This window comes from Phallusia mammillata, chromosome 5 (assembly GCF_965637545.1).
Source record: "Phallusia mammillata chromosome 5, kaPhaMamm4.hap1.1, whole genome shotgun sequence".
NCBI classification, from domain to species: Eukaryota; Metazoa; Chordata; class Ascidiacea; order Phlebobranchia; family Ascidiidae; genus Phallusia; species Phallusia mammillata.
Genome location: NC_137256.1, coordinates 5,423,961 through 5,445,759, shown reverse-complemented (window position 1 = coordinate 5,445,759; position 21,799 = coordinate 5,423,961). Strand labels below are relative to the sequence as shown.

The following is a 21,799-nucleotide window of genomic DNA, read 5'->3' as shown; positions in this document are numbered from 1 at the left end:
CCGCAGGTTGCCCACCCCTGCTTTACAGTCTTATTGACGCCAATAAGTAACAGGGTTTTGTACAGAGTCCGTAGTGTTCTCTTTGCTTGCCCTGCAACTGATGTCGTCATTCGAGTTTGTATCTTTAAAAGTTTACGTATTTCAATTAACGCACTGCAAACTCAAGTGTGATTTTATTTCTCAAAACTCTGTCAAACAAAACCTAATACCATTTTCGATGAATTGTATTAAAACCAATATTGGCCCATAACTATGTACAGCATATGACAAGACAACAATCAAAAAGTTCATTTGTTTTTCCAAACATTGCCATGGTTGTCCCACAATGAGCTCCATCCACTTGGATCTCCTTTTTCTTTTATCAGATCTTCCATAATCCTTGACTGTTCAGGGCTCAAGTGGTTTTTCCAGTCGCCAACTTCCCCTTTGCGAATGAATGGAAGGTCTTTTGGTCGTCGATCAGCTCCAATCTGCAAAGTCAAAAACAGAATAATCCATTTTGATCCGTGTGTATTGTGTTGCACTTACTAGATCCTCAGATGCCACTTTCATCGCGGGAAAGCTGCTCTTCTCAATAACCTGTTGAAGAAGTTTTTCATCATCCTTCGTAAGAAACTCGTAATATTTAGTGCCGAGGAATTTAGCAATCTTTAAAATCTCAGATTTTGGATCAACTTTTAGATCTTCGTAAAGTAAAAACAGAATATTCTCTTCATGACGCCGTTCGTACCAGTCAGTCACGTGATCAAAATAACCCCAGAATTCAACATCACCTTGCACATAACGGTCAAACAACTTGTTAAAATCAAGACGTGGACTTTGGTAGTGATCAAATCCCTTGCAATGGTAGTAGAAAGACACTATGGCATCTTTTGGATTGCGTGTTATGTACAAGTATTTTGCTGTAGGGTGCTTAGGAACCAAGTCGTACTTGTAATGTGTTTTCACTATTCGTGGATACTTGCTGTCGTCAATTTTGTTGGTGACTTCGCTTCCACTGAGCTCCAGCATTGGAATCGAGTCCATCATGTTCCCATTGATATTCTCGCCTTCGTGTATTATAAGCCAAACAATATTTTGAAGCCAGGTTGTTCCGCACTTGGGGACGGAACAGACAAAGATGTCGGTTGGTTTTGCTTTATATTGGACTGATGAATCGAGATGCTTTTGCTCAAAACCACCTGGGCAGATACATGTTTCACCAGTCACTGGATGCTTTAGGTAAACAAACAAGGCATCAGTTTGATCTGACATAATTTTTCAATTTATTTTACATATTTTATCTGAAATACAAAGACAATTGTCAAATCGTAGTTTGGTATTATTTTGCTGAACGAACCTGGAACTTTGAATTTGAAACAAAAGAAGCAAAGCGGTTATGTAAACAAACTATATTTCTCCATTTAGAATCCAATTGTACTTTTTTGGATCTGTATAACTGTAGGCCTAAGTAAAAAACCATAGCAATTTTGCTTTGCAAACCTCATCTAATCTAAAGTAACTTTATTTCAACGCCATACATCCTTGCAATGACTAGTTGTCGACCTGCGTTTACGTGCAAAGCTTTAGGAAGCGGCGCGATAGTTATTTCCCGTCCCACTCAACCCTATAACTGTTGATAGTTTGTGCATCATGCAAAGCACATCACGTCCCAACTTCTGTTACCAGCTGCAGTAGCTCAGCAAATATCCATAAGTGACAAATCCAACACAAGCCAAATCAAGCTTCTTCGAGACGGAGTTATGACAAAAAATCTGCTACCCACTTAAACCATTCACTTTGTTTTACTTCATATAAAGCAGTGGTTCTCAAACTTTTTTGACCAAGACCCAAATCTGAGTTTTATGAATAACATCAAAAAATTTAAATATTCTTATTAACGAGCCGAACTGCAATTTCGAGGCCACGCCGTCGCCGCATAGGAGTCTGCCCATGTCTAAATGGCTGCAGGCTTAACGAGGTCGATTCGTTTGACAACACTGCATAACAAAACACACATTGTGGCTTTGCAGCACCATGATCATTGATAGAAGTGAATCCCAAATCTAAAAAGTTTCCTTGTATGAATACTTAATAATCCTTAAACGCTAACTGTTATATCTCCACGTCTAGTTTCGCAAGATTACCTTGTCCTTTTTTTCCCCGTGCTATGACGTTACAATCGCTATGTGCGTAACAGTAAAATTGAAAGGCTATTGTCGGTATGTTGTAATGATTGATTCATTTACTGAACAACGTGTCAAATGAGGTGACTTTACTACTACATTAAGAAAATTCGTTTGTGTTTACTTAATACGGTAATAGTTCGTTTGGGCAGAATGGAATCACTGCAGCGCGACCCATTTTTTGACCCTGCGCGACCCATGTTTGGGTCGCGACCCATACTTTGAGAACCACTGATATAAAGGAACCGCATCACGCTATGTTACTTGGACTTAATCGTCTTTAAAACTGAGCCTACAGTTTGTTGATTCTTTTTAAATATTAACTTGAAAGGAAACTCGCCAGCATACACACACGCTCAGCAATTTGAACACTGGGTAAACACAGGAAACTATCGTATGATGAAGGCAGTTAAGGCTTAAGTGTATGTAACACGTTACACAACACATACACAAAGTCAAGTGCTAAGTGCTTGACACTGCTGCTTATATCCAACCACACGAAACTAAACATGCAATTACTGTTGTGACAAACCTCTGTCTGGTTGTTAAAATGGAGATATTCTGCCATGCTATTGCTCACTTGAGTTCTAATCATTTTCATTCAAATGAATTTAGGTGGTTTTCACTACGAATCTGTGACCAGATCTTTGGCTATTGCAGTGGTTCTTAACCGGGGTTCGATCGAACCCCAGGGGTTCGACGAAGGTCTTTTTGAAGTACAATACAAATACTCGTTTTCATTAAACTTTAGGGTCTATGGTCGCTAAAAAATGGTATTTCTATTTGCCAAATATCAAAACGCTGGAAGGTTACACTATAGTATAGTGACTATACTAAGGGATGGGACACTTACACTAAGGCGGGGGTATGGCAGCATGCCGCCGCAGAGTCGTGTTTTCGGCCGTGACGTAAATAAAACTCTTTTGCTAAATATTTTGATGTTTAAACTGCTCTAAACAGTTTTTGTGCTACTAAAAAAAGTATTACCAGCCAAATAACCATATGCGTCAGACTTTTCGTACGCCTATTGTGTGCAAACAATGCCAACAAAACAGGAACCACAAGCATCACAATATAGATTATGACATCATAAACACTTAAGACTGATCTCCACGCTGTGTAGCTCAACCTGTGCACCAAGCTATTAGATGGTATATATATAATATAAACCAAGTATTTTAAAACAAAAAAGCATCTCTGCGATGCGGCCGTCCTAGCAAAAAGGTTGTGCACCCCTGCACTAAGGTTTTATTTTATTTTTGAGGTAACAAAGAGCACTGTGCGTGTTGTTCGTAAGCAGAAAAACAACAAAATTGTGTTGGCAGCAAAAACTTGTTATATACTTCATCTTTTTTTTGTTTGTGTACAGATGCTAAAAATACAATGCTTCATTTTGGTAAAAACTAAAAAATTGCCGGAATTAAAGCAATCCTAAAACAAGTTGCTTGTAATATTATGTCAGAATTAAAAAAAATGACAAACATTGACTGTTGGCACTACGTTTGAACAAAAACTAATTACGACCCACCAAACAAAATGGGTTTAAAACCTAGGATGTAACTTTGGGGTTCGACCAAAGGATGAAAAATATCGTAGGGGTTCGGTCGGTATAAAAAGGTTAAGAACCACTGGTCTATTGAGTTTTTGGATAATTGCGAGTCAACCCGTTTCTCGATGAATGCCTTGTCTGACAAGCTGACAGGACGCGTTTCATTTTTCCGCTTATTATAGTTTTTGCCACCAACACTGTCTGACAGCACATTAAGCTAGTTTGTCAGTTAGCAATTGTTGTAGGGATGCACAAGTTTCTGTTAGTTTGATAGTTTCGCTTTGAAAGGCTGCAGTTGACACGCTGGGGTCGGTTCGTTCAAGCAAACAAATTTACTGGGATATTTTAACCCGAGTCAAAATTAGGGCTACAGGCTTTAAGGCTACAGCCTATAAATTAAAACACCAAGTTCAATAAGCTCAAAATTTTAAGATGGGGGGGAGTGTTGATTTTATTCATGTTAATTTCCTTGGCATTTTTTTTAATGGCAATAACAGAGGTGACCCACTGTATAACCAAAAAATCCCAGATATGTTTTTTTTTCTCTTTGCAAAATTATGGTCTCTAAAAATATATATACTGTACACTTACAAGTGTAAGAACGTTAGACTTAAGTTAAACAAGCGGTTTCGACCCAATACTCGAGTTTTAACGACTTTTTTGCCTCATTCGAACTTTACTTGTCGCAAAATCAACAAACAAACTGCAATGACCAAAAAGCGTTGCTAAGCTGTGATAACGTTACAGCGACGTGTTACAATTGCGAACTAAACATTATTTATTTCATACATATGTTTTTTCTGATTTTGACGAACGTTGCATTCTTTGGAAAGTTTGTTTGGCTTTGAATTTGAGTTCTTGTGGTTGTTCGCATTAGTGACGTCACATAAAGTGACGTCATATTTTATGCCCACCACCTTGCATTTTTGTAAAACTCGGCGCCTATGGCCGTCTTTACAAACTTAGCCCGTAAGGTGATTTTTGAAGGGGCGTTAAGATATGTTTTTTCTACCATCCCTTTTAAAATCTGGTGATGCGACTGTTAAATTACAGGGTTAGTGTCATCTTGACGAGCAATGCTTGTATATTAGGTCACAAAGATCAATCCTGACATAGTAATCGTATGAAACTTAGGTAATACTAATTCTGCATATCGTGACAGGAAAATTTTCGTAAGGAGTAAAGTATTTTTTGAATGTTACAAAGTTATCAATACGATTTGGAAAACCAAAAAATTTGGTCGCGGGCCGGATAAAAAGACCTAGAGGGCCGGATCTGGCCCGCCGGCCGTAGTTTGGTGACCCCTGGTGTCAGAAATGCCCATCATCCAACATAACATCCATTGTCGTTCGACTCCCATCAGTACCTGAACTATAACAATGAAGCAACCACGTTTTTACGATCGCCGCATTTGCCCCACTACTGATTTTAAAGACATAAGAAACAACTTCAACTTTTGCAATGCTGCAATACCTTCCGTATATCCAAATTAGTCTACTTCGCCTATCCGGCTTACATTTAATGAATCGAAGAGTGATAAAAAGCAGTCGAATTCGCCAGCTTGGAAACTTGCTTCCATCAAAAATTCCAGGTAGAGACACATAGCTGCTTTACACATTTCTTTGCTGTCTGATATACCACCATTGCGAAAAACAACAACACTCCGATAACACAACGCTTGTACAATTTGCATGTGACGTTAAAAAATGCAAATTGAAGATAAATTTGAGTTCGATCATGCAAACTGGGTGCAAAATTGTTTTATCTTGGTTACTAAACTGTAATGTTTACGGGCTAAAAGCTTAGCATCGTCCCCACGGATTTTTTCACCTTTGTGCAAAATAAGCCAGATTATATTCTGAAGCCAGGTTGTTCCGCATTTGTAATATGAGCAAACAGACACGTCGTTTGGCTTTGCTTTGTACTCAAGAGCAGACTCGAGATGTCTTTGTTGAAAGTCACCTGGAGAAACACATATTTCACCAGTCACTGGATGCTTCAGATACGCGTAGGTCGGTACAGTTTTGTCGTTCATTTTGTATGGTTAAAAATGCTGAAAGCAATAAATGCTCATATTTGTAACAGCAACTTAACACTTTTAAACTGAAATAGGATAAAACTAGCTTGTAACATAAGTTTAATATTTTTATTCTCATTAACTTCAATACAAGAAATAACTTTCAAATCTTAAATAGTATGTTTTTTTAACACCAAAGCTGTTACTTCTCTGCGTTCTGTCTATGCCGACAAGACTACAGTAAAGCGCTCACTTTTGCTCACACTGCAATTTTTAAACAGTAACAAATACTTCCGTTACCAGTCGTACAATTAAACCGTCTAAAACTTAAACAGAAATTGCCTAAAAAAACCTAATGTAAGCAAACTAGGAACCGCTGCAACATGCAAATTAGCATCAAGGAAGTCACTGAAACGGATCAAGCAGTACATAAACAAACACTAGTTCAAATGATTGAAACCCTTTTTGCCCAAACCTACAACAAAAACCACCAACAAGGCGTTTGCTAATAATTGATGCCAACATACAGTATTTATCTATGCCTTATGAAAAACTTCATTTTAAAGCGTCGTTTTAAAACTTATGACACAATACACGGTTATAAATATTCTCACAAGAAAAATACCAGCCACTATCTGTGTAAAACATCTCAACGTTTTTACAAATACTGTTGTCAATGTCAACTGAAGTAAAACCAACAGAAGGTACGTAGGTTACTAACGCACAACTGAGAATAAAGGGGCGACTTAAATTGCGTGACTCGTGGTATGTGCCTGTTTGCTGTTGACTGGTGTACCCTGTGTCGAAATGCCCAGGCCAGGTATATTTACTGGTTGGGTTGTTTGCAGACGCTTTACAGCAGGGGTGGGCAACCTTTTTCACTGTGGGGCCAAATACTATTGCGATGATTAGATCACGGGCCGCAACTTTATATAAAACAAGGTGATTTTACTTCGTTGCATACCAAAAATGCCTAGCTACATATAAAATTCCCATTTAACTCCAGCAGCATGTTGCCAGGTCGCAGAAAAATAGCACCAGGCGCACTAATCTGCTCAAAAAAATATAATAATTTGGACTCGTTTGCCATTAGATTTGAAATCCAAGTGTCTCTGCGGGCCGCACAACTTTAATCAAAGGGCCGCATGTGGCCCGTGGGTCGTAGGTTGCCCACCCCTGCTTTACAGTCTTATTGACGCCAATAAGTAACAGGGTTTTGTACAAAGTCCGTATGGTTCTCTTTGCCTGCCCTGCAACTGATGTCGTCATTCGAGTTTGTATCTTTAAAAGTTTACGTATTTCAATTAACGCACTGCAAACTCAAGTGAGATTTTATTTCTCAAAACTCTGTCAAACAAAACCTAATACCATTTTCGATGAATTGTATTAAAACCAATATTGGCCCATAACTATGTACAGCAAATGACAAGACAACAATCAAAAAAGTTCATTTGTTTTTCCAAACATTGTCATGGTTGTCCCACAATGAATTCCATCCACTTGGATCTCTTTCTCTTTTATCAGATCTTCCATAATCTTTGACTGTTCAGGGCTCAAGTGTTTTTTCCAGTCGCCAACTTCCCTCTTGCGAATAAATGGAAGATTTTCTGGTCGCTTAATTGCCATCTGTTAACACAATAAAGAGGATGACAGAAATTAAATACATTTGTTTGGTAACAATGCGATCTACCCACAATTTCTGCCGAGACGACTTTCATGCTGGAAAAGCTGCTCTTCTCCATAACTTGTTGAAGAAGTTTTCCATTCTCCTTTTCTCTTAAAAGTCGTAATACTTGGTGCCAAGAAACTTGGTGATCTTCAAAATTTCACCTTTTGATCAACTTTTAGATCTTCGTAAAGCAAAAACAGAATATTTTCTTCGTGACGCCGTTCATACCAGTCAGTCACGTGATCAAAGTAACCCCAAAACTCGATGTCGCTTTTTACATAGCGATCAAACGTCTTGTTAAAATTAAGATCTGGGGCAGGAACTTGGCCGAATGGCCTGGCGCGTCTGACCCATATACAGACATAAAAAACCTGATCGGGATTCGTCCCCGGGAGGTTCCTGGGTTCGAACCCCGTGAAGAAAAAAAAAAAAAAAAAAAAAAAAAAAAAAAAAAAAAAAATTAAGATCTGGACATTGGTAGCTTTCAAATCTCTTGCAGTGATAGTAGAATGACACCATTGCGTCTTTTGGATTGCGTGTTATGTACAGGTATTTTGCTGTAGGGTGCTGAGGAACCAAGTCGTACTTAAAATGTTTTTTTACTATTCGAGGATACTTGCTGTCGCCAATTTTGTTGGTGACTTCGCTTCCACAGAACTCCAGTATTGGAATCGAGTCCATAATGGGCCCATAGATTTCCTCGCCTTCATGTATTATAAGCCAAACAATATTTTGAAGCCAAGTTGATCCGCACTTGGTGCTGGAGCCAACAAAGATGTCCATGGGTTTTGCCTTGTATTGAATTGCTGAATCGAGGTGTTTCTGTTCAAACCCGCCTGGATAAATGCATGTTTCTCCTGTCACTGGATGTTTAAGGTAAGCTAAGGTCACATCCGTTGGATCGTTCATTTTTTATGTTCTAATTTGTAATTAAAAGTAGAAAAAAACGTTAATTATAACCTTGATTGGTTGTTGGTTCTAGAAAAAAATGCACACATCAAATCAACATGCAAACACTGCGAGTTTTTGACATTTCAAATCTACAATAAATGTTTCATCGTTAATTTCACTGCACTTAACTTTACTACGCTGCAAACAATGCTGACATAGCCGATAACGACAGTGCAGTATATAACCAAACAGTTACTCGCCATGCCCAGCTGAAACTAAGTAATTGCCACTCTCTTAGCGGAAGTTACAAAACAATGCCTTGCATGCTGCAGTTCACTTTAAGTTCATTAAGCTTATCTGCACGGTTGTCATGTCACGCATTAAATCAATTGTTTTAGCGGTCAACTGACAAAGCTTTTTTCGCCAAATTCTGTCACTTTGCTTGTTACGGTGCAAAAGTTTTTCGCACTGTGCGATGTAGATACATGTCGACGAATCTGCTGTAGTGACACATAAAACTGCTCATAACAAAAATCTATTAGGTTACTGAGTGAGCTCTTCCTTAGCCGTATGGCGTCTTCAGACCAGCAGATTCATTTCACTTCGGGTCAGCGATAAAACGCTATTCAAGTTTCATTCCTTTTATTGCAACAACTGAAAGTAATCTCGCTTTAGAACTTTTTTTGTAAAAGTACGCAACAACGCATAACAAATGTGTTATTGCCTTAAAGCAAGAGTAGGCTAAGTAAGGAGCAAAAGCCTTTACAAAATTACAATAAAATATCTATAGAACGGGGTTACTGTAAATAAAAGTTAAACAACCAAATAACAACCCATCGTCAAACATTGCGGGAAGTGGAAGCACTAATGCACTGACCACTTTTTTCAAGTAATAAAGGCTTTGCAGCGAATGCAATCGATGCAGCTTAAATTGTTTCCTTTTTAACATCGGGCAGATCAAACTAATTTGTTGGGCTTAGCAGAAAGCTTTTAAACGTGTGAATGTAATATACTCTTTGAGAGATGACAAATGAATAACCATACTTGGTTTATCATGTTTTCACCAGCTTTCACGATGTAAGAAACGTAATTTATATAAAGTGAACACAAATTACAGCAATAAATGCGACCGTTCTGCTGCATTAGTCTGCCAGCAATAAACAAAAGAAAAGTAAAGTACCTTTGTCATGGTACTCCACAGCGAACACCAATTGCCAATTTAAAGCCTCTACGTATAGAATAATCACCAAATGTAAAGTCGTTTTGCCAATCAATGTGAATTTAAAATTGTGGAGCAAACGTAACAATTGTTCTGTGATGCAACAACCGATAAGACAATTAGTGTTCTATTGGATAACATCATGGCCTGATTGCTATGTATGTATTGTAGTGAGTTTATAACTTAACTCGTGGTATGTATTTGCGTGTTTGCTGTTGACTGGTGTAATATGTCTCGCAGTGCCCAAAGAATTATTACTGGTGTTTCCTTGGCATCTATTAACTAAATTGTTATGATTTCTTGGCTGAGATTCCAGCTGCCTTTTTGTATTGTGCTGGTAAGTTTGGCTTTGCTTGTAATGTATAGTCTGCTTTTACTTCAGTACACAAATGGTCAATGAGAACGTTGGGTTGTTTCCAGACGCTTAACTCTTTTGCACAAACTGCGACATTGTACTCTTTGCCTGCCCTGCAGCTGAGCTGATGTCGTCAATTGATTTTGAAACTTCGTAAGCACGCTACAAACAGAAATGTGATTTTATTTCTTGCAATTCGTCAAACAAAACCTAATACTATTTTCCGATGAATTGTATTTAAACCTATTTTGGCCCATAACTATAAATGTATGTCAGCGAATACGTTAGCAAAATTTAAAAAGTATTAATTGTCTTCCCACACATTTTCATGATTATCCCACAGCGAACTCCAACCACTTGGATCTCCTTTCTCTTTAATCAAATCTTCCATAATCTTTGATTGCTCAGAGCTCATGTGGTTTTTCCAGTCGCCAACCTCCCCCTTGCGAATGAATGGAAGGTTTTCTGGACGTTTAGTTGAGATCTGTTCAACAGAAAAATTGGGATATCACAAGGTAATAACTTTTGTTGGTAACATTGCGATCTACCCACAATTTCTGCCGAGACGACTTTCATGCTGGAAAAGCTGCTCTTTTCAATGATTGCCTGAAGAAGTTTTCCATTATCCTTCATGAGAGACTCGTAATACTTGTTGCCAAGAAACTTGGCGATCTTCAAAATTTCACCCTTTGGATCAACTTTTAGATCTTCGTAAAGTAAAAACAGCATATTTTCTTCATGACGACGTCCATACCAGTCAGCCACGTGATCAAAGTAACCCCAAAATTCAATGTCGCTTTTCACATAGCGATCAAACATCTTGTTAAAATCAAGGTCTGGACACTGGTAGCCTTCAAATCCCTTGCAATGGTAGTAGAAAGACACCATTGCGTCTTTTGGATTGCGTGTTATGTACAGGTATTTTGCTGTAGGGTGCTTGGGAACCCAGTCGTACTTGTAATGTGTTTTCACTATTCGAGGATACTTGCTGTCGTCAATTTTGTTGGTGACCTCGTTTCCACTGAACTCCAGCATTGGAATCGAGTCCATCATAGCACCACAAATTTTCTCGCCTTCATGTATTATCAGCCAAACAATATTTTGAAGCCAGGTTGTTCCGCACTTTGCACAAGAACAAACAAAGATGTCGGTTGGTTTTGCTTCGTACTTAACCGCTGAATCAAGGTGTTTCTGTCCAAAACCGCCCGGGTAGATGCATATTTCCCCTGTGACAGGATGTTTAAGGTAAACAAAGGTCGCATCAGTTTGATCATTCATTTTTTGTATTAACGTTTACACTACTTCTGTAATTGTTGTAAAAGTAAAAAGAAAACATTTGTTGTAAACTTGTCACTTAGTGGACTACAGTACCCCACACTTTACTGCAGATAATCATCTTATATAGTCCGTGCCTTGGAATTGGACTGTAAAGCATAAACCAAACAGTTACTGGCTATGCCAACCAAAAACTGAATCATGGCACTTGCTGAGCGCATGTTGCTTTACTGCTGCAGTTCAGTTGAAGTTCATAGAAAAGATATGCATGTTTGCCACGTCACGCATTTATCAACTGACAGAACTATAGCCTGTGCGTTAAATAAACCTAATTGCAACCAGTCTACCTAAGAAACAGATTATCTCTATTGCCATCGCAAGTATTATTTTGATTCGGAAACCTACCTGCGGGTTTTAGTGCCTAAAATCAGCAATGTTTTTCACACCGTGTAATGCAGAAATGTTGAGGAATGTGCTGTGGTAAAACCAAAACTACAGACAACAGAAAATCAAAGGTAACTACGTGATCTTTCTTAGGCGTATAACCTTAGATAACCGTCAGTTGTCTATTTCATCTTGAGGCAACATCAAAATGCTGACCAATTCAGATTTCTTTCCTTGAGTTGCAACCATGAAAAGGTGCGTTGCGTTAAAACAACAGTTGCCCAGATGAAAAAGTCTAAAAAGATATTTGATAAAACGAAGTACCTAATTCTAACATAACACACACAAAAATAACCCACTGTCAACAATTGCGAGGGTAGAGCCATTATGCACTGCACTGCCCATCTGTCGTACTTTTTCAGTCAATAGTGCTCGATTGTTTCCCTTTTCAACATCGGGCTGATTGGCTACGTTATATTAGCCTGTTTGAGCAGAAGGCCTTTGAAGCTCATCAGACAGTGTATAACTGAGGTCATAAATTCTCAAATATGTTATACGTTCTTCGACATGCTACAGCAACAAACACAACGGTCAGAACTTTAAGCAATACAATGCGTCGCCTAATTAAATCAGAGTCCACAGAACTTTAAACTATGGCTGTCTTTACCTTACTACATCACTAAGCAGCAAGATACGAGGGGAAAGAAACTAGGTTCAGACATATCACCTACCGTCGGTCCATTCGGGCGCAAGTTAAACAGAGCAAAAGTTAGTCAAACAAGAGATGCTGCTAAGCAACAAGCGCACAGGGGTCAAAAGAGCATAAAGCCCCTTACGCCAAGTAGTATTTAATAAAAAAACAAATATTTGCACGAGAACACTTAAATCGCCCATGTTAACTTGCGTAGACGTTTAATCGCAAACGGCACAAAGGCTGCATCTGCAAGTTTGCACAATGTTGGCTACTGTCCGGCGTTTAGAAAACTGTCGTTATGACCAAAGTCCATTTATTAGCTAAAATGAAAGATCATGGGTTTCTAACTGCGGTACGCGAACCTCCCAACGGCGCTAGTAGCCTACCACTACCGTCATTTAAAAAACGCTGTAAGTGAGAGTTATACATAAAGGGGCCTATTGCGGCAATGGCCTTTAAACCACGGCCTACATACGTCGATGCACTTTGTTCTGTTGTGCAATCAGATAGTCCATGGACAAAACATGTTGACACTGGATTTTAAGTCAGTCACAACGTCTTATCCACCAGGCATGCGAGCTAATAAAGGAAACGCTTCCCGTCAGCAAAGTATTCCCTGATGACTGCTTTTTCTGTTTCAAAACAATACGTTGCGTCTTTTGCCAGCTTTGTGACGCACAGTTAAACACGTGCAACTAGGCTACGATCATGGGCGTCCGCAGCGGGGGGCAAGAGGGGGCACGTAAATCCTACTTCGGTTAAAAAGTATTTGCCAACCTACCACATACTTCAGTGATGTTTAATATTGTGTTTATTGTATTATTTTGCTACTTTGGGATTGGCAACAATGAGCAGCACAGTCAGATGATTTTTGTTCTGAAATACCGTTTATCGAACGACGATGTGACGATAGTTTTGCCCTCCCCTGTATTTTTTCCTGCGGACGCCCATGGCTACGATGTAGGCTACGCTCTTAACAAACAACTGTCATAGCTCTGTTTCCTTTCATCCAAAAAATAATAATTATTGGCTAGATAGGATTGTGCATCATAATGCCAACCCTGTATACCAGGGGTCACCAAACTTGGTTCACAGTGGGCCGAATAATTTCAATAATCACGCGCTGCGGGCCGCAGGACTGACGCAGCCTTTTCCAAACAGGAACTAGCGAGGCGGTTTTGACGAGAAGGCCAAGGGCTATTGTCTTTTCATAATTCTATTTGTATTCAGATGGTGCTGCTGTTAATTTGCAAAACTATGCAGAAAGTATAAGTGGCTCACCTACCAACCAATGCTCTTTTCTTTGATTACAGGAAACAAAAGAAGTCAAGTATTCGCTAAGAATTACTATTCTTTGATCTTGTTTGTGACGTTACAACCCACTTTTGGATCATACCTGTGTGATATAATCCTGCTAGACCAGCCAAAATTGGTATGAGAACTTATTGTGCAGGTTTGCGCAATAGTTGGGATATTACGTTAGTAAATGTTCTATACGTTTTGTTAAACCAACAACACCTTTGTGGGCCGGATAAAACGACGCCGCGGGCCATAGTTTGGTGACCTCTGCCTTATACCATAAAGCAAGGCGTTTGTTTCACCAACGAGCTTTTTACTTCTTGCAAACGAGTCGTAATCAAACCTGCTATAAATATAGAGCTAAGGCAAAAAGCGAATACAGCTGCAATGCCTACATGGAGGCAAGAAAACAAAAACCAAAAAAACCTAATCATCGAACGATGTAAAGTGTTAATCAACACGGAAAGGAATGAATGATTGAACCATGGATAGGTCATGATTTGGAGAGAAACACTACATTCTCTTCACCTTAACTTAGAATTCAAAAAACTTTGGAAAACTGAACTATTTTTGTGTACGTTAGCATGCGGCGTAAAGGCGAATTCAACTGGGGACAGGTCCGTTTGATTGGGTGCCATTTTGCTGCAAGTACTCCTGGTGCATCTTGTCCTGTGCGTCGTACAACTTCCGTAGTTTTTTGCTCTGACCTTTACTTAGCTCTTTTCCATCGGCAGAATGAGTGGGAAAGCCCTGTGAAATAGAATTACGTGCGTTAGGATACTTGTAACAAGTTTGCGCAATTATTAACGAAAACCTGATTGTCGAATTGAGAAAATTTGTCAGTTTGACCAATAAAGAGCTGATTTGCTGGAATCCGTTTTTGAGCTTCTTTTTCTTCCTTCTTACGTGCAGCGGCTTCTTTTGCAGCCTCCTTTTCTTTTCGCTTTTTCTCTTCAGCCTATTGAGTTGAACATTTATATAATACTATAACACCGGCGACAAAACAAATAGCGGTAAAGAAGCAATATTGACACAAATACAAGCACCAGCGATATCATGTTTCGACAAAACATATTTTGTAATTTGAAGTAGACATATTAAATCCACAGGTGATGGCCAGAATGTATCCAACATTCATCCAATTCAAAAAAACAAGTTTTGAATCCGTTTTCGTAAATTCAAAATTTGTTGTAGTTTTTTTCCAGCAATTCCATATGTTCTGCAAAGCAAATTGAAAGCGATTTGTTTTTCATGCTTACCAACTTCTTTTCCGCCTTTTCCTTCATCAGCTGTTCGCGATCGACTAATTTCACAACGGTTCGCGCGCCTTCTTTGTCCTCCAGCCTTACACCAAGTTTGGGAAGTTCAGTATCGCGCAGTTCGTCACACAACGCCAAAACCTCAGTCACTAGAGGCGGAATAAGCTAGTTACAAGTTCTATATCTATAGGATCACTGACAGCAGTAGCATTTACCTTTGTAATTTCTGGCGACGTTACGGACGTCTTCCCGGAAGGTGGAAAGCACATTAAGATAAGGCATCAGTGTTGATTCGCTGTTCTGCATTCCGCCACCTGAAACTGTGATCGGAAAACCGATTTCAGCTTCTCCGCTTATTGCACCAAACACCTGTGAAGAACAACAGGGGAAATTAATGTAGCTGGTAAGGAGGAAAATAAAAAAAATGGATTTCGGAAATTTAAAAACATGATTGTTTTTGTGGTTAATAGAATCGGTATTTGATAATTACAATTTTGTTTAACTTTGACGATATTACAAACATTGCGGCTAAGGAGGTTTAGGTCAATTCAACAACAATCTGACTTGGTGTACATATAAATTCCGCTAGGGTGTGGTAGAGAGACGGACAAAGTTGTCTCTGTCTGAAGTATAGAGCGAGCATCTTCCGACTGAAAACATTATGACGTCGTAACATATAATGCCAAAATGGCATGTTACAGAGACTGCAGCGTTGGATGATTCTGGCATTGTAATTTCGACTTTGTTTAAACTTTCGTACATCGCTATGTACTGTTTCATAGCGGAGTTTCGATCTCTCGGTTTAGTTTTGCTTAGTCGAGTACGAAAACCAAAAAAATACAGTGATGTGTTCTCGTGTACTTGCATAGCTTGCCTTATACTTATTTTTTTAAAACCTGCACAGATACTGAGCAGTTAGATCCAAGCCAGTATTTAGTTGTAAAACATCACAACGTTTGTTGGTTTCATTTCACCTAACGATGGCAAAAAACTGTCGAAACGTTGTGACGTTTTACGGCTTTGATCTTTTTGCTCAGAATATTTAAAACCATGCATTGAGTACCTAACTGCACAGTTACGTCTCATAAAAGTAATCCCGCAAGCACCTGTAAATAATATCAACGTACCTTAAATATCCATGTAATGTACTTTGCTACATCCTTGAGCAATTGGCCATTCGGTTTCGCTTTCTGCGTGTGAGCATTTGCCAGGTAAGTGTTGGAGGCGGTGACAAGTTGACGAAGGTTGTCGAGCACAGTACGAGTGTCCACATTGTCACACATGGCAACGTGAACATTTTGCTGTAGTTTTGAAAACCTAATCAACAGGGTTAGAGTTACAAACGAAATAGGAAAATTTGCAATCTAATGGAATAACGGCATTTTAAAACAGCGGTTCCCAACCTTTATCGACGAATTACTCACTTAACAATTCAAAACATTTTCATTGCACCCCAATAGACCAAATGGTAGATGCTAAACCAAACAAAGAAGATTTAAAATTTAGTCTTTTATCAACTTTACACGTTATATCCCCAGAACTGATGTGTTAAGGTCAATGCCAAAAATAAAGTTAATTTCTATGAACCACTGTTTTAGAACAATGATGTGAGTAATACTTCATGTCTGGCGCGTGCTTACTGACCGGAAAAAATGTCAATCGTATTAAACAAACAACAACACTGCAAATACAGTCTTTCTGGTCTAAGTCAATGTTAGTTTATAGAGCAAAGCGACAAAAATTATCCTGTTACATATTACATGTGATAGTAGGCGAGATATGTTTTGCCAACCAGTCGATTTCGCCCAACTTAGGTATATACATCCGTTATGAACGCACACGAGCAAAAAAACGATGCGATTTACGTTTCAGAAAGTAAAAACGATGCGATTTACGTTTCAGAAAGCTGTAGATCTTCTTTTCTCCACTTGCAAAAGGCCTCAGGACCAGAGCTCGGTTGGTTTCTGATCACGTCCTTAACAGTTAGGAAGAATTCCTGAAATAAGAGATAGGGTGTTGTGTTGATGAATTAGTGATATTATCAAATCATTGACCACATTGTGAAGTATCAAAAGAATCGTTTTTTAAATCCGACATGTACATCTTGGTCTAACATAAATTTAGTTACTGGAGTATAACATAATCAATTTGGGAGGTCTTCTATTACTAGGCCTGTTTTAGTGCAACTATGGGTTATGCTGTAAAAGCGCATCAAAGGAAGAGGAAATACTTTAACAGCAAAACTGAATTTGCGTTTATTTTGTACATTTCAGGGGGAAGTAAGTCTTAGTGAACTTACGTTCATTAACTTCTCGTACTGTACAGCATCATGCATAGTGTTTTCTGAATAGTCCAGGGTGTCCTTCCATGAATGGAGCAAAAAGGCAAAACGAAGTTGTCGCGCACTGTTCTTCTGCAGTGCTTCCTGTCATATATATAACAATAAAAAAAAACATTTGAACTAAAAATATGTTCTGCTGTTTTTGCCTATCCAATTTTTGTTTAGAATGTGGTAATAGGTGCTCTTCAGTTAGCTGGTTTATTTATCTATAAACATCTCTCCTTTCCAAACCTATTTATTAAAAAATGTTATACATGACAAAAAGATTTGCAGACATTTGAATATAAATACTTAGATTTGCAGGCATTTACATAAAACTCAATGCAAATCTATTATTTTGTGGTTTTATTTACCTTAATAGTGATAAAATTCTTCAAGGATTTTGACATTTTGCATCCAGCAATAGTAAGGTGCCCAGAGTGCAGAAAGTATTTTACCCAGCTATCTGTGTTGTAGTGAGCCTGAAAATGAGATTGATATTACAAATGGTTATTGCTTAAAATCAGAGGTCAGCAACCAATTAAACCTACCCAATTTACTTGATGCCACAAAAAGGTAATATGGCACCATTCTAGGTTTTTACAAGCTAATTCATATATTATGCCCTGAAAGCTTCTTATATTTATATCTGTTCATAGCATTTTTACAACTGTTATATACATCTTAACAAAATGAATTTCATTCATTTTTAACTCAGTTGGCATGCCACATTTAGCCCGGCATTAGCTCAGTAACCAAGGTTATGAACTAACTTCTGCTTGTGCAATTTCATTGTCATGGTGGGGAAATTTCAAGTCTACTCCGCCAGTGTGAATATCCATGGAGGATCCAAGAATACTGCAGGCCATAACAGAACATTCTATATGCCAACCTGGTCGGCCCTGAAACACAGAAAACTTTAAAGCAAAAATTGTTGTTGAACAAAATACAGGAAATTATTTTTTTATGTGGAAAGGTATGTTTTTCTAAAATGGTGTTGGAAAGTTATACGAGGTCTTTCAAAACCAAAAAGATTGAACAAACCTTTCCCCATGGGGAGTTCCATGATGGTTCTCCCGGTTTAGAGGCTTTCCATAGAGCAAAATCATTTGGTGACTGTTTTTCATTGAGTTGTTCAGTCGTCACACTTAGAGATCCTAAGTGGGAAAATAAATGATGTTGCACAGAATTTACAATGCAATTGTTGATAAGAACCATGATTTATATTGCTTAATGAAATAATTGCTAAAAAGTAATAAATATAAATAAATTGTCATGTACCTTCTCCTTCTTGAAGGGCTTGGAGATCGCCAACTGCTTCTGGAACTAATTTTGCATAGAAATGATCAGGGCAGGAGTCAAATTTGGCAACAGAAAAATACACAGATCCATTTGAAACATATCCAAATCCATTCTGTATTATCTGTTCGACATAACTCACAATTTCTGGAACATACTCACTTACTCTTGTAAGTACATCAGGTGGAGCAACCTACAGCAAAAACAATAAATTTTAGTAAACATTTCAATAAGTTTAATTCAGGTCCTTTATTATGAGAGAAAACCATAGCAACTGCAAACAGCAAATACACTTTTGGACCAGGGATGGACCAAAACTGCAAATGTTCTGCTTGGTGGAACAACGAACATCTCACGTTAATGCTCAGTATTCAGCTGAGGACACTTGGTGCATTGCAATTGCAATGTCACAAACATTCCCAATTCCAAGGTCCCTTAAGTCATGAGTGGTGTATTAAACTGTACAGGCCCCAGAAGTATGTGTTTATATGTGTCTACCAACTAATACGCAAATTTAATGCTCGGGTCAGTTTATGCAACTGCTCGGTCGGGCATGGAGCATCAATAACAGTGATACAACTACTTGGGTTGGTATGGCTCCACCCACCCCTAACCTTTTCACATAACTTACATTTAGTGCATCCATGTCGTCAAAATATTCTTTTTCCCAATATTGTGGAAGAACGGAAAATATAGAGTTTTCACTGACAGTGTGTGCATACTGTAAAAAATACCAGTGTTACTATCAGTTTTTTAAACGTTTTTTCACCTGTGCTTACCTGTTTGTCCAGCCAAATAGAAAGTGGATCTTTGCAATTGAGAAAAAGGTTTTCTTTTAACTCAGGATTTAGTGTTGATGAGTTTTCCAACTTAGTAGAGGCTGCAACAGCAAGTGTTAGTTGCTTTTCCATCATTGTTTTTTTGTCCAGGTCCTTTGTATCATTTAATTTATTTTCAAAATCCTGTAAAAAATAACACACATATATATGGCAAAAACATTCCACAAAATCTAACAGCAAATAATAGTTAAAAAGAACAAACATTTACAATTTTCTTCTCACATTGATTGCTTGTTGTAAATCTTGAAGTAATTTTGATACATCATTGGATTTTTCCTTGTATTGCTCCAATAAATAGTTTTGTCGTGCTCGTGCTATTATCTGCAAGTATAAACATCCTTAACAGATATGCAAAATTTGCACTGAAATAAATTACAGAAAAAGCTAATAAAATACCTTATCATCAACATCAGTGATATTCATGCAATAAAGCACATTGTATCCAAAGTAATCTGTAAGCACTCGGCGCAAAATATCAAAGGAAATATATGAACGTGCATGACCCATATGTGAGGCATCATACACTGTAGGTCCACAACTGTACCATTTCACAAAGTTTCCATTTTCTGGAATGAATTCTTCCTGCAAAAGAACATTGTAATAATAATGGAATTGTCTTTATTTTTTATTTGACTTACCTTTTTTCTTGTGAAGCTATTGTACAATTTAAGCCGTGACTCTTTGCCATGCGGTTGTGTCCACATCGGCTGTTTTCGTTTCGATGATGGGCCTGTTGGACAAAAAAACATTTGATTTTACCCAATTTTACACACATATAAACACTGTTTCTACCTGAGGATTCAACTACACACTCTTCACTCTGCACTCCACCATCAAGCTTATCAAGTCTTTTTTCAAATCTTTCTGCAGTGGCTTTCAGAAACTGCATCTTTTCTAGTGTTTCTTGTATGTTTGTTCTTAGGTTTTTCAACACACTTGTTACTTGTTCCTCTTTAACACTTGTCCGACTAGAACTGGTTGCATTTACAACATTTTGAATGTTTTGTCGAGCATTTTTTATTTGATCAACCAGACTGAGTGCTGGACTTTCATCTTTTTCTTTGCAAGTGACAAGCATAACTTCAGCTGCTTCAGCTTCTGCAATTTTAAACCAAATATACTGCTCTGTACCAACATTGGATACTGCATGGTGACATTTTAAATCCATGCTTGCCTGATCAAATTTTGGGTTAAATATTATTTCGTATTACCACTTGTATGATTATTACTTCATCACTAAATGAATCTGCAAAAGACAAATTTTAGAACATTTTTGGTATTTTAACATCTTGTACTCTCAGTTACAAATCCTATCTTAAAACCCTATTTTTCTTCTTTTAGTGTTACCCAACAGCCAACATTGCAAAGTAACCAATAACCATACAAATATCACAAAGCAACTACGAAAAACAAACTAAATTCATACCATAATTTTCTTCCATGGTGGTTCAGAAGTATTTAAAAAACTTACAAACAAAATGCAAGTAAATCGCAATGAAAAGTTCAAACTGACGCAAGTACTAATTTCACAAATTTCATCATCCAAATTACAATTTACAAATAGTTCCCGGCGTATGAAGTTTAAACTTGGATGAGCCCTAGGTGGAATTTAAGTTTCTTCGCAAAATAAAAACGGCTAGAGTTGGAAATTTTTTTTTACATGAAACGTGACATATGAATAATACTGTTCAGAATAGCTGATCAATATTACATAAACTTGTGTCTAATAATCCATGCAGCGAAGCAATTTTTCTCTCATCTTACATTTTTTCGAAAGCGTTTCCACGTTTTAGGGGATTTTTTTTAATTAATCCGCGTCGTTGCGTCGTAAAGTTCATTACAATGAGAGATGAGAGTTGAATTTATTTCGCTTTTTGAATGGAACTAATTTAGTCAGCTGTCTTAATATTCATTAACAATCTGATTAAAATGAACCAAATAAATTTTGTATTTTCAAAAAATAAATGTTGTGGTCAAATTTAGCGATATTACAATTCAAAAAATGGATCGACTTAAGCGATAATGAAGTATTTGTTGAAGATCTAAACATCAGGTAGCTAGTTTATACTCGCTGCGTAAATATTTCGGACCAACACGCATTTTTTGATCGATTATGTATTAACTTGTTGTTTTTATTATCAAACAAAATTTACTCGAAAGTCGGTATACCGGTATCCTACTCAAGTTTAGTAATAGTGTGACATGCGTTAATTACGGGCCAATTAGGCTACTTATCTATCCTTTGTAACCAACCCACTCTAAATACGTTATTAGGCTGCTGTCAAATTCTGATGGGCAACATGAATTTGTTTTGTTTTGCTTTAATTTGGCAGCAGCATTTACGCAATTTAACAAATTTGTCGTTCAACTGGTGTAATGCTGAGCAAAATACTAATTGTTGTTTTTAAGAACTTGTATTTCGCTAACGTTTCGCCCACCAGAACGGTAGGGCTTCATCAGAGCAATGAACGATATAGTGCAAGCACAACAGGCGAAAATGCACAAGCGCAGCGATATATAACGTAAAGTAATTATAAGAGAACAAAGGCTTATCGTGATGGGTTG

At 37.9% G+C, this 21,799-nt stretch overlaps 3 protein-coding genes and 1 pseudogene across 6 annotated transcripts; all 4 read right to left on the bottom strand.

Moving 5' to 3' along the window:
• Window positions 1-206: 206 nt before the first annotated feature.
• On the bottom strand, window positions 207-1,277 carry LOC145229878 (sulfotransferase 1C2-like). The gene is made up of 2 exons (XM_080095221.1): window positions 529-1,277; window positions 207-470 (listed from the first exon to the last, which is right to left on the bottom strand). Exons 1-2 carry the CDS (start codon window positions 1,252-1,254, stop codon window positions 288-290), a joined length of 909 nt encoding a protein of 302 aa, XP_079951347.1. The 5' UTR covers window positions 1,255-1,277; the 3' UTR covers window positions 207-287.
• Window positions 1,278-7,107: 5,830 nt separating this feature from the next.
• On the bottom strand, window positions 7,108-8,309 carry LOC145228166 (sulfotransferase 1C2-like; annotated as a pseudogene). Its single transcript, XR_013860034.1, has 3 exons — window positions 7,812-8,309; window positions 7,426-7,693; window positions 7,108-7,357 (listed from the first exon to the last, which is right to left on the bottom strand). The product of XR_013860034.1 is annotated as a sulfotransferase 1C2-like (transcript).
• Window positions 8,310-9,040: 731 nt separating this feature from the next.
• LOC145228477 (sulfotransferase 1C2-like) lies at window positions 9,041-11,539 on the bottom strand. The gene is made up of 3 exons (XM_080093538.1): window positions 10,418-11,539; window positions 10,188-10,349; window positions 9,041-10,027 (listed from the first exon to the last, which is right to left on the bottom strand). The coding sequence occupies exons 1-3, from the start codon at window positions 11,141-11,143 to the stop codon at window positions 9,935-9,937; spliced, it is 981 nt and encodes a 326-aa protein (XP_079949664.1). The 5' UTR covers window positions 11,144-11,539; the 3' UTR covers window positions 9,041-9,934.
• Window positions 11,540-13,767: 2,228 nt separating this feature from the next.
• Window positions 13,768-20,866, bottom strand: LOC145228475 (cysteine--tRNA ligase, cytoplasmic-like). 3 transcript variants are annotated; one of them, XM_080093536.1, is made up of 18 exons: window positions 20,661-20,866; window positions 20,027-20,332; window positions 19,873-19,964; window positions 19,631-19,816; window positions 19,457-19,555; window positions 19,175-19,357; window positions 19,027-19,116; window positions 18,378-18,588; window positions 18,141-18,253; window positions 17,870-17,998; window positions 17,471-17,578; window positions 17,076-17,201; window positions 16,672-16,772; window positions 15,904-16,093; window positions 14,992-15,145; window positions 14,777-14,925; window positions 14,332-14,475; window positions 13,768-14,267 (listed from the first exon to the last, which is right to left on the bottom strand). In XM_080093536.1, exons 1-18 carry the CDS (start codon window positions 20,674-20,676, stop codon window positions 14,121-14,123), a joined length of 2,544 nt encoding a protein of 847 aa, XP_079949662.1. In that variant the 5' UTR covers window positions 20,677-20,866; the 3' UTR covers window positions 13,768-14,120. The 3 variants fall into 3 exon arrangements, with proteins under 3 accessions (XP_079949662.1, XP_079949663.1, XP_079949661.1); XM_080093537.1 differs by lacking the exon at window positions 20,027-20,332 and having other exon boundaries at window positions 20,661-20,862; XM_080093535.1 differs by lacking the exon at window positions 20,661-20,866 and having other exon boundaries at window positions 20,027-20,502.
• Window positions 20,867-21,799: the final 933 nt, after the last annotated feature.

Coding starts and splice junctions, on each gene's coding strand:
- LOC145229878 (XM_080095221.1), bottom strand. CDS start 1,254: ATGTCAGATCAAACTGATGCCTTGTTTGTTTACCTAAAGCATCCAGTG. Junction 471..528: donor AAGTGGCATCTGAGGATCTA/GTAAGTGCAACA, acceptor TTGACTTTGCAG/ATTGGAGCTGATCGACGACC.
- LOC145228475 (XM_080093535.1), bottom strand. CDS start 20,402: ATGGATTTAAAATGTCACCATGCAGTATCCAATGTTGGTACAGAGCAG. Junction 17,579..17,869: donor ATGAAATTGCACAAGCAGAA/GTTAGTTCATAA, acceptor TCTCATTTTCAG/GCTCACTACAACACAGATAG. Junction 15,146..15,903: donor ACATTACATGGATATTTAAG/GTACGTTGATAT, acceptor TGTTCTTCACAG/GTGTTTGGTGCAATAAGCGG.
- LOC145228477 (XM_080093538.1), bottom strand. CDS start 11,143: ATGAATGATCAAACTGATGCGACCTTTGTTTACCTTAAACATCCTGTC. Junction 10,350..10,417: donor AAGTCGTCTCGGCAGAAATT/GTGGGTAGATCG, acceptor TCTGTTGAACAG/ATCTCAACTAAACGTCCAGA. Junction 10,028..10,187: donor TGTGGGATAATCATGAAAAT/GTGTGGGAAGAC, acceptor TTCTGTTTGTAG/CGTGCTTACGAAGTTTCAAA.